The following is a 16339-nucleotide window of genomic DNA, read 5'->3' on the forward strand; positions in this document are numbered from 1 at the left end:
CTATATATGAATTGTACAACCTATTTATATTTGTTTCTAATTCTTGTCTTTTTAGGACAAAGTCCATGTTTATTATGTGTAACATGTAAATAGCTTTCAGAGGTATAAGCAATTAACAAATATAAACAATAATATGTCAATATGCTACCCAACTTTTACCTAATATTTACTATTATAAATATTCTATCATTATATCATTAAGAAATTAAAACTAGCAAATAGGAAAAGCAGATATGTGGAGGAAAGCCATGTTTTCTAAGTCTTTGAGATATGTCATAGATATTTGTTACTGAGATTTTCTTCTTCCATCAATGACAACTTTAGTTATATTTATCATTGGGATGGATGTTGCATTCTCTTACTTTGATATAGTTATAAATTAAGCATTTTTAACACTATATTAACTTTTTCAGACTCAAAGGTTATTCCTGGTTAATGGGTATTTCAAAACCTTCATTCATGTCATTAAGTTGAAAAATGTCAATTTCCTACACTAGTATGAAGGATAAACTGTGTGTATATTACGTTTAGTATTATATACATGTATGTCTACAATGAAGGAGAAGCATAAGATAGATGACAAATACAAAAAGCTCATTGAGAAGTTTTGCAATTATTTATTCCTATGTCTTATATTCCAAATGGTCTACTTCAAAGGTAGCTTCTAACAGGGAATAAGACTGTCTGGCTTAATCTTCTTTGTTAAAATTTTTCTTAAGATAAAAAGGAAATCAAAAACTAAGTAAGATTGTTTACCGTCAGTACAAACCAAAAACCTAACTGGCTCTACTTTTCTCCACTCAATTCTTAGTGGTGGGGGATGAAGTGAAATGGCCAGAGAGGCCCTGTCTAGGTAATCCACCGCAACTGTCAGTGACAGACTCTTTTGGATGCGAGCATATGCCGAGCATTGACCATGCACTGACACTGTACTGAAGCTCTGGGGCCAAAATAATGATGCTCAAGGACATAAATTCAAAAACAGTCAAAAGATCATTCCATTCTTAAGTAAGCAGCACACGTGTGCGTGGGGAGGGGTCCAATGAAGGAGTTATGGGAGACTGGAAATCTCAATGGAAACAAAACAAGTAAAAAATAGGTTTAATATTTAAAAATTATTCATTAAACCATGCCCAGGGCTTAGGAACATGTATACCACTGTACCAAAAGAGAAGAAAACCACTAGCCATATTTATAACTTGGAAGAAGAAAACTTTATGGTACTTTATTGCGCCTTAGAATAACGAAGTCTTAAGCTGCTGATCTAAGTACAGGAAAAAGTAAGATAAGGAACAGAAAAAGAGTAAGCGAAAAAAATAAGTGAAAGAAAATACTACTTGGGGGGTTTTTCCTTAATCATTTAAAGTTCAATGACATGGAGTTAGACAACCATGACTATGATTGTCAGTTTTCCTCTTTGTATGTTAATCAAAAGTAGCCACACTTAATTAAGCACTTACTAAAATCTGGATCCTGTGCTAGTGTTTAACTTATCCCTTCCTTTCACATTTGAGAAAACTGAGTATTATAAAAGTTAATCTATTTCCCCAAGGGTTAATTCAACTAGTAATTATCAGGTCCATGTACATATGTTTCTGATCACTCACACCAAAGAAACTTAGGTACACACTACCTGTACTGTACATGGTTCATATGTAACTTAGCCACTACAGTTCACACTAGCCAAATGATATAAAATTAAGTAATATTATATGTCTTCAGACCACTGGCTTTACTACTGAAACCAGTTGTACTCATCAATAGGATTTTAATGAGTTGATTATATTACCAGACAGGACATCAAAAAAAGCAGCTCATGAAAAAAACCTGTAACAATAAAAAGCTTTGAGATGTGCTGTTGGTAAAGAACAGAAAGGAAACTACTTCTGGTCCATTTGCTTTGTTTTATTTCTAACGTGGTAAGTTATGTTTAATAACAAATATTCCAGAGTTCGAGGTAGAGTCTTTGAAGCATGAATATGAAGAATACGGACCATAATGTTTATAATCCTTTCTGATACAGCAGACACACAGTGTGACCATCCACAGTGCCCACTACGTGTAGGACTGCTTTTGGCTGTGTTTATTAGAGAATGGGAAGCAGGAATTCCTGATAGCTCAAAATAATTTTCCTATTTCCTATTACTCTGTTTAGCAGTCTGCCATTGCAAATATTATTTGACACATACAGTGTGTCAGATTAGAAGGAAAAAAAAATCACACATTTTGAGACATGAACAGTGTTTTATTTCCATGCCAGTAAGGAAAAGATTTTTCTTCTTCATGGAAAAAAGAAGGTCAGAAACTATGGGCACTCAGAAAAGTACACTTGTTTTTCACTGCAGAGTAGGTGTGCTTTCGAAGCAAGAGAGAGAACCAACAGAGCAAGAGATCAAACAAACAAAGGGAAAAAACTAAACATACAATAAAACCAATTTGCTTATTTACTGTTTATATCATGCTCAATCCTCCTCCCCACCCCAAAAAAGATACAATCACTAGCAGCAAATATGCTTCTTAAATATGTAGAAACTATAAGATGACTATACCAGAACAATGAAAAAATATACCATGTTCCTTTCATTTTTAATATAGTGTTCTCCTATAGTATAAAATGACTGACTTAATGAAATGCATAATATAAGGTAAATTCACAAGCAAATGCATTTTAAGATGAGTCTGCAAAACATCTCTAATGGAGATTAAATTACAAAAAACCAAAAGCAGTCATTTACTGGACAAATATTTTGGTGTTTAATTATACTGATCTTATTTGTCAATTGTTCACCATTTTGTTTTTTAATGCAAAATGGAAGCTTCAGTCACAGTTGAATATAAAGCATGAGGAATGTTGGCAGTGGGCAGGCCAGGGGAGTCAGGCACCCCTACATCTACGCCTGGCTTTGCCTCAACAGACTTGTGACCTGAGTCATAAAACTTCATTTTGTCTCCTCCATTTCCAAATCTGGTAAAGATGGCTATAGCCCCAGCAGCCTGATCTCTAAGACCTCTCCTAGCTAACATTTTATAACTCAAAACAGAATGCATTTAGACTATTCAATAGACAGTTAAAAAAGATGAACGCCTGAAGCAATAAAACAGCAGATGCAAAAAACAAGGTCCTACTGCATAACACAGGGAACTATATTCAATATCTTGTAATAAACCATAATGGAAAAGAATATGAAAAAGAATATACATGTAAAACTGAATCACTTTGCTGTACACCACATTGCAATCACTAACACAACTTTGTAAATCAACTATACTTCAGTAAACAAACAAACAAAAAAACAGCAGATGCAAATCCTACTACGACAACCCTCTGTCAATAAAATTGATGGCTCTGTATATATAATATCTATGTCAGGTCTGGCATCGGAAAATTTAACTTACGCTCAAGCACCCTCACAACCTGCACAAGAACAACCTAAACTGACCTTTCCCAGACAAAAGAGGGCCACATCAAGATGTAGACAGCAGTCCAGAGTTACCTCTGACGTGTAAGTGATCCCTTTACTAGATCACCTGGCCAAACTACCAGAAGCTGCAGGATATATATAGTAGCCATGTGAGAGGGACGCATGATAGCTCCACTCCCTGATTCTTCCACTCCCAGGAATCAGGGAGTGTTAGAATGAAATCGGGATAGGTTTCTGCAGCCCCTGCTTATATTTCAACTGCTACAAAAGTAATTTCATTAGCAATTTTTGAAATTGTTTTTAAACTTCTGCTATAATCATTTATTCAAAAAATTAATTACTTGGTAATATTATTGATAGGCACTAAATATCTTAAAATGGCCAATAAATATTTATACTTGTTTTAAATACTAAGGATATTAAGTTGAAAAACAGAGTTCTCATTCAAAGTCCTAAAAAAGAGAGCTCTAGGAATGGGGGGAGAGGGAGGCAGCTCAGAAGGACAAATAGACCCTATCTCCAGGACCTCCATAAAGAGAACAAAAAAAGTTCATTAAAGTTCATAGGGAACACTCCAGAACAGAGTCTTAGGAATGAGATCGCCCTCCACAACTGCTTTAGAACCCAGAAACTAGATCATGAATAAATCGTGTAAATCTTATTTGCTCCTCAAAGCTTTCTTTTCTCTATGACACAGGCAAAGGGAAAAAAACAAAAACATAACCAAAATGCTGGCTTTAATTATCTACATTTAAGTTTTCTCCACAACTTCTTCCTTTTAAAATAGTTCAGTAATGCTAGCCATAATACTTAGTGAAAACACAACCAGTAAAAAGCTGACAAAGGTAAATGTTTAAATGTTTATGACTACACTGTTGCTTAAGGCATTTACAGAATGCCAGTTATATTTTTGGTCCAAGTGCCCAGTAGGCCAGAATATGTGCATGTGCTTCACGCTACCCAGAGAAGGAAAGTGTGGGCATGAGCTGCTCTGCCCTAAAGCGTTAGTAACAAAGAACACAGTTACAGAGAAAAGCTGGTGTGATAGGAACATAAGCAGCTTAGTAGAAAATATATCTGCTCCCAAGTGCTCATGAGTAAAAAAAAAAAAAAAGAAAAAAAATAAGATAATTACAAGTTATTTAAAAAACACAAGAACACAAACACACCCCTTACTAATGAGTCCATGAAGACAACCACAAATACACATCCTCCAGCAACATTAGGGAAGCCTAGCTCTGCTTCAGATGACTTGCTCTTGAGAAACAGAAAGTGGTTCAGAACCATCAGTCAGAACCATGGCGACTTCCCCAAATTCTCCTCTGGGTAGTGAACCTGTTCAGGAATCTGCCATTGCAAACTGTAAATAAGTAGATTTCAACCCTTTTTAACCTATATTCCCTCATGTTATCTGCTGTGCATCATTTGCTAAGATGTTGTAGCTTTTACTTGTGGTTGACTGTATTACAACTCTTGTAGTTATTTTGACTGTCTCCTTCAAATATTCTCCCTCACGATCCCCTTTTCTGATCTGACCTCATAGGGACCATCCCCAAACATCTCCCCCTTGAGATTCGTTGCCTCCTGACAAAGAACTAAACACAAGGCTGCATTTCCTCAGGAGACACAGTGCAGTGTGTCATCTTCAGATGGGCATGCACTGCTTAAAAAAAGAGCAGGTCTCTGCACATTATGAGCTATATTGTTGCTGTTGTAAATCAATGCTGTACCACAGCCAACAAGAGAAAGAACTTGTTAGTAATATATTCTAACTCATGTTCACAAAACACTGCAAATGACTATGTGTGCAGATATATATGATTTGGGATAGTAGTACCTTATTTGAGAACTACACTGCATGAAGGTCATGCATTTGTATTGACAGTGTCAAACTGATAAAAGAAAAACTTACATCAATAGTTAATTTTCATCTCTATATAAGGTTATGGCATGTATCTGTGGGACACTCAAAGAGCCATATGGGAAGCAATATAACGAAAAGTTAAAAACATGGGCTTTGGGGCCAAACTCCCTAGGTTTAAATATCAGTGTCACCGTCTACTGTTATGAGACCTTAATCAAGTTACTTCTTTCTCTGTTTCCTCACCTGTAAAATGGGAATAATCATAATACCTATATCATAGGGTTGTTATGAGGATTAAATAAGCTATATTTATAAAGCACTTAAACAGATATATTTAAGTATTTATTAAATTAAGGGCTGCACAGGTGTTCAGCAGCCGTGCAAAAACCTAAAAGCAGTAACACTCTTTGTACTGATAGCAAAAGGTTAAAATGGGCTGGTGAGGACACACAGAAGATAAAATGACACATCACTAAAGTGGGTATCAGATTTGAAGTGTTGCCAAACATTAAATACAGACATTAAAATTCTGGACTCTAAGCATATTTAATCTTTTCAAGCTTGGTACTAAAATATGCCTAAATGTGCTTTCACATTTCTGTGTAGGTCTGGAGCCCTCAGTTACAAGTCTAGCGTCTGTGTGACCTTGGAAAACCTTCTAACTCTATCCCTCTATCTTTTGAAAAGTGATCAGACTACATGTTTCATCTCTAAGGCCCAGCTCTGATAGTCCCAGGAAGGTGGCCACCTGATCCATAAGAAACATACGAAATATATGAGAGGAAAAGTAATAGACGTTTTAATATAATTTTAAACAAAAAGATGGCTGAGTTGGACAAAAAGCCAACCCTCCTCCTTTCCCTTCTCTGCAGGGCAAAGATAAAAATAGAAAACAAAGTCATTAGACTTCTGTCATAACTACACTTGAATAAAGAAGCAGGGACAGGAGCAGCCTCCACATTCTGGGACCACTGGGAGGCAGTTACCTTCGGTCTCGGGCTCTGACTTTGTGTATGTGACGGTGCAGCAAAGCACACTCCCCGAGAGGTCTCTCAGAAAGACTCACTTTTGTGCCATTCAAAGCAGGGCCGCCCCAGAAACAAAGAACCACGTATTATATGATTCCATTTGTATGAAATGTCCAGAACAGGCAAATCCATAGAGACAGAAAGTAGATTGGTGGTTTCTGAGGACTGGGGTGTAGAAGAAATGGAGAATGACTGCTAATGGGTACAGGGTTTCCTTTGGGGTGATGAACATGTTTTGGAATTAGAAAGCGGTGATGGAGACTCCAGGAGGGCCCACACCAAGGAGAACCTCCCAGAATTTCTGCTGCCAGTGGCCTTGTTCCCATGGTGAGCCACAGCCGCCCCCCACCTCTGCAGGAGCCCTTCCAACACTAGCAGATGGAGAACTTAATGTTCTAGATGATATTTTGACTGAAGTACCAGAACAGGATAATGAACTCCAAAATCCAGAGAGTGAACAAGATAAAAATGAGAAAAAGGGTTCACAAAGAAAAAGTGACCAAATGGAATCTACTGACACAAAGCGACAAAAGCCTTCTGTTCATTCAAGACAATTGATTTCTAAGTCACTGAGCTCATCAGTTAGCAATAACAAAAGAATGATTAGTACAGGGCTTCCTTGGTGGTGCAAGTGGTTGAGAGTCCGCCTGCCGATGCAGGGGACACGGGTTTGTGCCCCGGTCCAGGAAGATCCCACATGCCGCGGAGCGGCTGGGCCCATGAGCCATGGCTGCTAAGCGTGCGCGTCCGGAGCCCGTGCTCCGCAACGGGAGAGGCCGCAACAGTGAGAGGCCGCGTACAGCAAAAAATAAAAATAGGGGGCTTCCCTGGTGGCTCAGTGGTTAAGAGTCTACCTGCCGATGCAGGGGACACGGGTTCGTGCCCCGGTCCGGGAAGATCCCACATGCCACGGAACAGCTGGGCCCGTGAGCCATGGTCACTGAGCCTGCACGTCTGGAGCCTGTGCTCTGCAATGGGAGAGGCCACAACAGTGAGAGGCCTGCGTACCACAAAAAAAAATAAAAATAAATAAAAAAAATAAAAATAAAAATAAAAAAGAATGGTTAGTACAAAAGGAAAGTCAGTCACAGAGTATAAAAATGAGGAATATCAAAGATCTGAAACAAACAAACATCTAGAAACTGGTCAGAAAATTCGTTTGTCAAGCAGTGCCTCCAGAGAACCTTATAAGAGTCAACCTGAAAAAACATGTCTGCGGAAAAGGGATCCTGAAAGGAGGGTCAAATCCCTTACGCCAGATGGTTCTGAGAGAATTGGGCTTGAAGTGGACAGACGTGCAAGCAGATACAGCCAGTCTTCTAAGGAGGAAGTGAGCTCTGAAGAATATGGCTCTGACCATGAGACTGGCAGCACTGGTTCCGCTGATGAGTAAGGCAACAACACTGAGAATGAGGAGGAAAGGGTGGAAGATGTGGAAGAAGATGAAGAATTAGAAGATGTAGAGTAAGATGAAGAGGTGGATGACGATGGTGAGGAGGAGGAGGAAGAAGAAGAATATGAACAGGATAAGAGAGACCAGAAGGAAGAGGGAAATGTTTATGACACCCGAAGTGAGGCTAGCCACTCTGATTCTGAATCCGTTTCCTTCACAGATGCGTCTGTCAGATCTGGTTCAGGAACAGATGGATCAGGTACTAATTTTTTTTTTTTTTTTTTTTTTTTTTTTGCAGTACGCAGGCCTCTCACCGTTGTGGCCTCTCCCGTTGCGGAGCACAGGCTCCGGACGCGCAGACTCAGCGGCCATGGCTCATGGGCTTAGCCACTCCGCGGCATGTGGGATCTTCCCGGACCGGGGCACGAACTCGTGTCCCCTGCATCGGCAGGCGGACTCTCAACTACTGCGCCACCAAGGAAGCCCAAGGTACTAATTTTTATATGTAAAGGTTTGTCTTTTTTTTTTTTAATTGACCTGATTGGTTTTTTTCTTGAATATGTTTAAATTGAATTATAAAATTTTTGAGGCAATGCGGGGGATGTTAGTAAGACTGTCCTGTGATTTTTTTATATAGTGTACTTTTGAGTATTATAAATGCACTTGAATAAGGTTTACATATCTTAGTAAAGGCATTTCCCAGCTACAAACTATTATAAATGTACACTAGTCTGATTGTTTCTCTATAAGGAAATGTATTTGAGGTTTTAATGTTATAAATTCTTAGATTTCCATACTAGTCAACAGCAGCTTACTTAAAACACTGATGTACTTGAACTATATTCATATGGAACCCGTCTGCTAGGTATAACAATATTTTCATGTTAAATGCCTCTAGATTTTCATCATGTGGCAACAGAAATCAAAATAACTTTTTCTCTCTGGAGCTCAAACTTTCTTTCATTTTTGTACCTGTGGGTTGACTGACGGGCAGGGTTGCCAGAGGGCTGGGTATAAAGGTATAAGATGGAAAATAAGAGTATAAAATTATTGTGGAGACTGGGTAAGAGGCATCTTGGGTCATTCCTTCAATATTACATGCCCTGCCACTTTATCTTTATCTGACCCATGAGACTTGACTATGGGAATGGTAGATAGTTGCAGTCATTAGGCTGGGGGAGCCCTCTTTTCGGGGGAAATTCAGAGGGTAGAACAAGGAGACGTCAGGGTACTTAGAAACCGCTGGTCACTCTGTGATGATTATACTCTCATGGCTGTCTTATGTAAAGATGCAGCCAGATCTCCTACATAGGCCAAATGTACTAAATATTGGGATACAAGAAAAATTCTATTCTTTTGATATATTTGTTACAATGCCTTTATTATAGAATTTTATCATTTTAATGTAGTACATTGTTAGTAAATCATATTCTTGATATAGTGTAAATGATAAGAGCAAATGACCAGGTATTTTCTAATTGGCACCTGAAGTGCTTCTTTGCTCACTAGAGTTCTAGGTTTAGGAGTTTAGACAGGTTTTGAAGGAGGTTAAAAAGTTAAACTGAATAGATGGGTAGTTGGCTTTAATATAAAAACTTGTGGAATCTTTAATTCTACTATTCCATCATACTTTTTGCAAACTGATGGGATATACGTTTTATAATTTATGATAATGGATAAAGAACAAAAATTGCATTGGCAATATGAATGAATGTTCACTTATTGTGGAGAATGTGTGAAACCTGTAAAAGTAGGGAACATTTTATTATAGGAATCTTCTTTTTGGTGTCCGTGTTAGGAATGATATTTCTTAGACTTGAATGTTTATCCTGTTTAAGTCAAACAAGGGAGACATATAAATATGTAGGGCCTGAAATAATGTGTATTTTTATTTTATTTTATTATTTTCTTTTTATAAATTAATTTATTTTTGGCTGCTTTTGGTCTTTGTTGCTGCGCGCAGGCTTCCTCTAGTTGTGGTGTGCAGGGGCTACTCTTCGCTGCGGTGCGCGGGCTTCTCATTGCGGTGGCTTCTCTTGTTGCGGAGCACGGGCTCTAGGCGCACGGGCTTCAGTAGCTGTGGCGCACGGGCTTAGTTGCTCCACGGCATGTGGGATCTTCCCGGACCAGAGCTCGAACCCGTGTCCCCTGTACTGGTAGGCAGATTCTTAACCACTGCGCCACCAGGAAAGCCCCATGTGTATTTTTAATAAATTCCTTAGATGCTGATACTTAGCAAGATACCTATTCATACTTTGTTTTTTGTGGATTAGACATTTCAGATTGAATGGTAGCCAATAGTTTTATAAAACCTGGATATTAAAACTGTTAAGAGACTTACCGTTAAAAAAGAGATACTTGCCTGGAACTCTTACTTTCTATATTAAAGGAAATTTGTGGCTTTTCTTTGGAAGAGCTCTTATGTGGAACATAATTTAAAGACTGTATTTAGTATGCAGAACATTATTATTTTTATTTTGGAGTAGTTTCTCTTCATAATAATGTGTGAGAGAAAAATGGGGTGGATCTGGAACTCCACCAGAGGTAAAAAAATTTTTTAAGATTTTTAAACACAAGGGATCACAGTTTAGTTTTTGTGTCATGAATTTTCTAGATTCCAGCTTATTTTACCTTATTTTTTCTCAAAATTTCAGTAATTTTCTTATAAAAGTGACACACTTGGTGGCTGTTCAGGGTTTATTTGTTAGACGACTTTCATTGTTTTTTTGACCTGAGAATAATAGTCGGGAGAGGGGAATCATAAACTTAAGAGCAGTGAAAGTTATTTATACAAAAAAGATTAAAAATCCTTGGAGATATTTTAATGGTAATGGTAATGCTATATTTAACATTACATAAAAATTGTTGGGTGAGACCCTACTTCTGCTTCTGTTATATTTCCTGCATCATCTTTTTTTAAAATAGATTTATTTATTTAAAAAAAAAAAGCAGTGATGGTTGCAAAACTTTATACTAACCGCTGAATTGTACACTTTAAAAGGGTTGCATGGAAATTATATCTCAGCAAGAAATGGGGGGAGGGGCAGGTCTGCTGTAATAATAAAGGTTCCTATTATTATCCAGTAGTCTGCCTTCTCTTATCAGAAATAGAAGGAAGTAGGGAGATTAAAGTCATTCTGTCAACAGCTCTTGATAATGAGAAGTCTGGAACTATATTTCAAATTGCCTATAAAGTGTGGCCAAAAAGTCTGGAAACTTAGAGGTAGAGGATTAATGGCCCTGCTCTCAAAGGGAAATGATATATGCAGAAAATAAGAGTAACCAGTAGGAAGGGGCTACCTGATAAGGCACTAGGTGCCCCGCCCCGAGGGCTAGCCAGGCCTCCAGCTGTCTAGTGTTCCAACATGACAAGGCCTGGTGTGAAGCCAGGCGCACTTGAGCCCCACCCACATATTTCCCCAGGTAGTGAGTCACAAGAAAAGCTACGAAGCCAAATAGGCTTTTCCTTATTTTACTTCTGCACCCTGCAGCCTCTAAGCCTATCACTGACCATTAAGCACAATCTGTGGGCCGCTCTATGGTGGCCTAAGGAAAGGAAGCAGCAGGAGCAAAAGCTGAAAGCTGAGAAAGGAAGGACTATTAGCAATAGTTTGGCAGGATCACCAATTCCTTCCAGGAATCACAGCAGACAGAATGACCTTAAAATGTACATTGTAACATGTCACCTCCTACTTAGAACCGATCCAAGGCAATCAGAAAACACGCAAACTCCCCACAGCTACCTGGAATAAAATGCACACTTGGTGTGCCAGCCACCAGCTGTGCCTGATGGCACCTGCACCTCTCTGGTCCTCCTTCGCCCCTCTTCCCTCTCAGAGCTTCCAACGCACCAGGTCCTCCAACAGCCCAAGTGCCTGGCTGCCCAGGGCCTGGCACACGCTGCTCCCTCTGCCTGACTCTGCTCTCAGCGGGCAGCTTCTCATCCCTCAAGTCTTAACTCAAATAGCAGCTCAGATAAATACCTACAGGGGGCCCCTCCTGTTAATCTCTACCACAACTCCCTGCGGGTGCTCTGTGGAGGGCTCACCACACTGTCACTACTTTACTGTTTATTGCAGTCTACCCTGTAGCCTAGTCGTGCAAAGATGGGGAGTATGTCCAACTTAGTCCCTGGTGTATCTGAGGTGCTGCCACAGTGTCCGGTGCATGGTTGGCGTTTGATGTTTGCTAAATAGATGAACCTGTATTTTTAAAAATAACTCTGGCTGGGGAGAATTCCAAGAGGCAAGGAGAACAATTAAAGTGGTCGCAGATCACATCTCAAGTAACACTGATGGTGGTGTTACTAACAGTACCACTTACGAGGACTTGCTTTCTGACAATTATTATACAATTACCTCAGTTAAGCAATGAACAGACTTGACTTGACTAATGTAACAGTGATCGCCTGAACGTTTACTAACTGGGTGCTTTTACTGTGCACACAATCCCATGTGTCCTTGAACCTCCTTCACAAAGCAGAGGCCAGGAGGGCCTGTGGGCTATTCCCAGGGTTAGCAGGCTGTTCTTCTGCCCCTTTCACCCCCTCTTCAAGTGTAACAAGCACAGGTTATGCTGCTGCTCTACAGCAGGGCTTCTCAGCATGGGCTGCACATGAGACTACTTTAAAAATTCCGAAACCCAGGCTGCACCCCAGACCAATTACATCAGAATCTCTGGGGATAGGGCCCAGGCATCAGCACTTTTTAAGGCTCCTCAGATAATTCCAATGGGCAGCCAAGGCTGAGAAGCACTGTTTTAGTGAAAAATCGAAGCACCCACAGAGACCAACCTTCACTTAATTCCCTTATGATAATAGGATCTTGTATTCATTTTAAAGGTAAAAGAGCTGGTTGTACCAAAAGGAAGCATCCTATGAATAACTACTAATCTAGAGATACTCATAAATTGTTTCCTGAATGTTTATTTACATCCCCTTTTTTAGATTTTTAATACTCTTCCAGCTCCTATTAAAGTGTACTACAAATGTCACTTTGCCTCAGAATACTCAGATAGAAAAAGTGTGTCTACTTGGTGAATAAAAAAATTCTAAAATATATAAAACCCACTTACCTGAACTACTCAGATACATGACCATCTCTACCATTTCACAGAACTCCTAGCGATAGACACGAACACTTAGTTTCTTGTAAATAAAGAGAGCCAATAATATTCAATTGACTATGTAGAAAATGAATGAAAGAATGAGTTCAAACAAACGATAAAAAACTGAAATTGACTTGCTTGAAATTACTTTAAAATATGACTTTAAAAATGGCTCCTGCTAGAAAGAGAGTCACATGTAGAGAACAAACTTATGGTTACCAAGGGGGGAAGGGCGAGGTGGGATGGACTGGGAGACTGGGATTGACATACAGACACTACTATGTGTAAAATAGATAAATAATGAGAACCTACTGAATAGCACAGGGAACTCTACTCAATGCTCTATGGTGACCTAAATGGGAAGGAAATCTAAGAAGAGTGGGTATATGTATACGTATAACTGATTCAGTTTGCTGCACAGCAGAAACGAACACAACATTGTAAAGCAACTATACTCTAATAAAAATTAATTTAAAAACAGACAAACAAAGTGGCTCCTGTTAGAATTAATCCACTAGGTCAAAGAAAAGCACGTCCAAGCCCTGTCTGCCTTCAGTCACATCCACTTCCACATACATGGATCTACACATCCCACCCAGAAACAGGTTTTTACTTTTCTAAAGCCCATATCAATCATCTAATCACACCAACAGACAAGGTTATGTTTCTCACAAGATTACTCACCAAATAGCACTGATGTGGAAAAAATGTTTTTTATGCTCTTCAGTATTTTTAAAGATCCACAGTCTTCCCTAGTTCAAAACAATTCAAGCAGCTAGGCAGTTACTAAATGTGATCAATAACATCTAAAGCACAAACTTGAAAAATGCTTCAAAATCTTTCTTACTAAAAGAATTCTTACAAGTAGAATACACAAACAGAGGAAAAGTAAAGGAATGTTCTACCTGGTTATTTTGTCCATTATCACAGACACAGTGATATGCAAGCCATTTTGAACCAGTGTTGCCTACAAACTTTCTATCTACACCATCTATTATTTTATGGAGAACTGCTATTCTTATAACTTTTTCATTGATCTGAAAGTCAAACCAGTTTTTCTGGCCTGTCTTCATAATCGTTTGGTATATACAAACAGTGTGGATGGTACTTTAGTAGATAATGCTGGAGAGGATCTCCAAATTCAAAAGCAAGTAGTGTCCTATATGTAGCTAGATTTTCTGGAGCCACTAAGTGTCTGTACCAGACTAATTCAGTAATTACTACTTATGTAATTTCTATTTAATTTTTCAAGTCAGAACTTTTTGTAAAACACATTTCCCCTTTCTAGTCATATATTAAATTCTAGCCTGGCCTATGATAGACACAGTTGCAATAATGTGTTATTGGTGTCTTAGCCTTCCAGCTGAAATTGTTTCTTCCTTTTTTTTTATCCCTGTGGTTGAGGAAAGTTGTACAGACCAATTCAATAGAAGTAAAAACCCACCAGCTTTCTTGGGAAGAACTGTAGAATAAAACAAAATTTATTTGTGGGGAAGCATAATTCCTATTCAATGAATGGAAAAATGAAATTGTAGAATATTTTCAAATTAAACACACTGTAGAGTAAAAACAGCCTCAGCTAGCAGAAAAGTCAGATCGTAATCTAAGATTCACTTGAAATTTAGATTAATTATATAAATGGGTCATTTATATAACCAAGGAGATATATTAGGGATGCATTTTATAAGGTTTGTTTTTGTTTTTATACAGGGTAAGTGTTTCCCGTTTGCCTGTAATAAGTGGCCAGCCTTTTTAATATAAAGAAGACAAAATTCTCCCCATTAACTCTGAACTAAAGAAGCTCTAATTGATGGGGTTTTACTGTACATAAATATAAGGTGGAATACAGACTGAAATAATTATTAGGGAGAAAGAATCGGCTCTCTGTACCCGTTGAGATCGTCCCACCAGTAAAGGTCGACTTTGCTCTGCCTTTCATTTGTGCAGCTGTTAGAAGGCATACACTCCGTCAGTTTAACCTGATGAAATATACATTTCGGCTAGTCGAGATCAGGTGTCAAGGTAAGGCTCTAAAACGTGTAACCTTAAGCAGTCAGTTCCTACTCTTTGGTCCTCTGACCACTCTCCCAGGGAAATGCGGATGGTACAGTAACTAGCACAGCTCTGGATGGGGGAAGGGGAGTAAAGGGGAGGAAGGGACGGTTGCAGGGGGAGCCACTTACGAGACGTAGGCTGGGTAACCAAATCCTATCAGGTTGCAGAGGAGCGAGGCTCCATAACCGAACACCAGGTACAAAGCCACCAGCCCGATGACACCTGCAGACACGAGGAGGGAAGTGGGTCGGGTGGCACACAGGCGCTCCAGCCGGGCAGCCCCCGCCAACACCGCAAAGCTTGGCCCGTTCTAGGCATTGGAGAAAAAGAAACCGCACCGAGGCTGGGCCCGCGCCTTCTCGGGGCTTTGCCTTTGGTTTGGGGATACCCGGCAGGCCGCACCTTTGTGCCCTTCCTTCTCCCGTCCCTCCCGCAAGGGGCCCCACGCCACGCTGCGCACCAGCTGCAGGAGCCCCGCTTCCTTCCCGGAGGGTCTGGGGAGGCCGGGATTCCGGCGCCGGCCCGCAGCCCCTCCCGTCCCGCGCCCAACTCCACGGAGGGTCTGGCTAGGACCCGGTACTCCGCCACGGGGACCGCGCTCCCTCCCGCAGGGGCCACGCCACTCGGCGCCAGCTCTGCGCTCGGCCACAGGCACGCGGCACTGGGCCGCAGGGCAGACACGTCAGCGCCGGCCGGTCCCCGGCCCCACGTCCCGGGTGCCCCGCCACCGGGCCGCCCCGGGCGAGGTCTCTGGTCCCTGGCCTGTCCAGGCGGCCAGTTCTGTCCCCGACGACGCCACTCACCCCCCGTCTGTCACCGAGCCCGTGGTCCCAGCTGCGATGCGTCAGCCGCTCCCGGGCCGGGCAAGCGGCAGGATCCCGCGGGCCGCAGCCCCACACTCACCGAGGGCCATGTAGCTCCGGTTCACGCCGGTCTTGGCCTCGAGCTTGGCCAAGACGTCAGTCATGCGGTTCTTCTGGTGAAGGAACCGGTCGAACCTCTGCCTCATGGCTGCAGACATGGCGGGGACCGTCGCGCCGCCGCCTGTGGCTGCTCCTGGTGCCGGGTGGCCACAGAGCGAGGTGACTGGGGCGGCAGCGGGCGGGGCGGGAGGCGGGCGCTTCCCGAGTCCCTCCGCTCGCGCCCTGCAGCCCCCCTTCTCGCCCCACCCAGCCGCGCCGCCCCCTCTCCCTCCCGCGGTCCTCGGCGAGCGCCACACCCTCGGCGGTGGCCCGAGCAGCCGCTGCTCCCTGCTGGGCGGCCGCCCCCTGCCTCTGTTAACTGGGTAAAAAGAGGGTGGTGAGTCTTGTGAGGTCCCTTCGGAAATCGTACTCGAAAGGAGGTGGAAAGGAGGGGGCAGGCGGCCTTGTTGCTCCCACCTGAAAAATAGCTGGACTGGTTTGATGTGCCTACCCTGCTCTGCTAAACCTGCTGAGACGTTTTAAATGTAGAAATTGAAATGCTCGACCAT

The 16339-nt window shown here is 41.3% G+C and overlaps 1 protein-coding gene across 1 annotated transcript in view; it reads right to left on the reverse strand.

The window, feature by feature from the left end:
- The window catches only part of REEP5 (receptor accessory protein 5), a 43897-nt gene extending 27918 nt beyond the window's left edge, over positions 1 to 15979 (reverse strand). Inside the window, exons 1-2 of the mRNA XM_082623122.1 lie at positions 15772 to 15979; positions 14997 to 15090 (exon numbers count right to left, since the gene is read on the reverse strand). Of these exons, the coding sequence (XP_082479248.1) occupies positions 14997 to 15090; positions 15772 to 15889 (212 nt within the window). The 5' untranslated portion in view covers positions 15890 to 15979. The remainder of the gene's footprint in view (positions 1 to 14996; positions 15091 to 15771) is intronic.
- Between the last annotated feature and the right edge of the window lie 360 nt (positions 15980 to 16339).

The sequence above is a fragment of the Mesoplodon mirus genome (assembly GCF_964341445.2).
Source record: "Mesoplodon mirus genome assembly, chromosome: 5".
In the NCBI taxonomy this organism is placed as follows: domain Eukaryota; kingdom Metazoa; phylum Chordata; class Mammalia; order Artiodactyla; family Ziphiidae; genus Mesoplodon; species Mesoplodon mirus.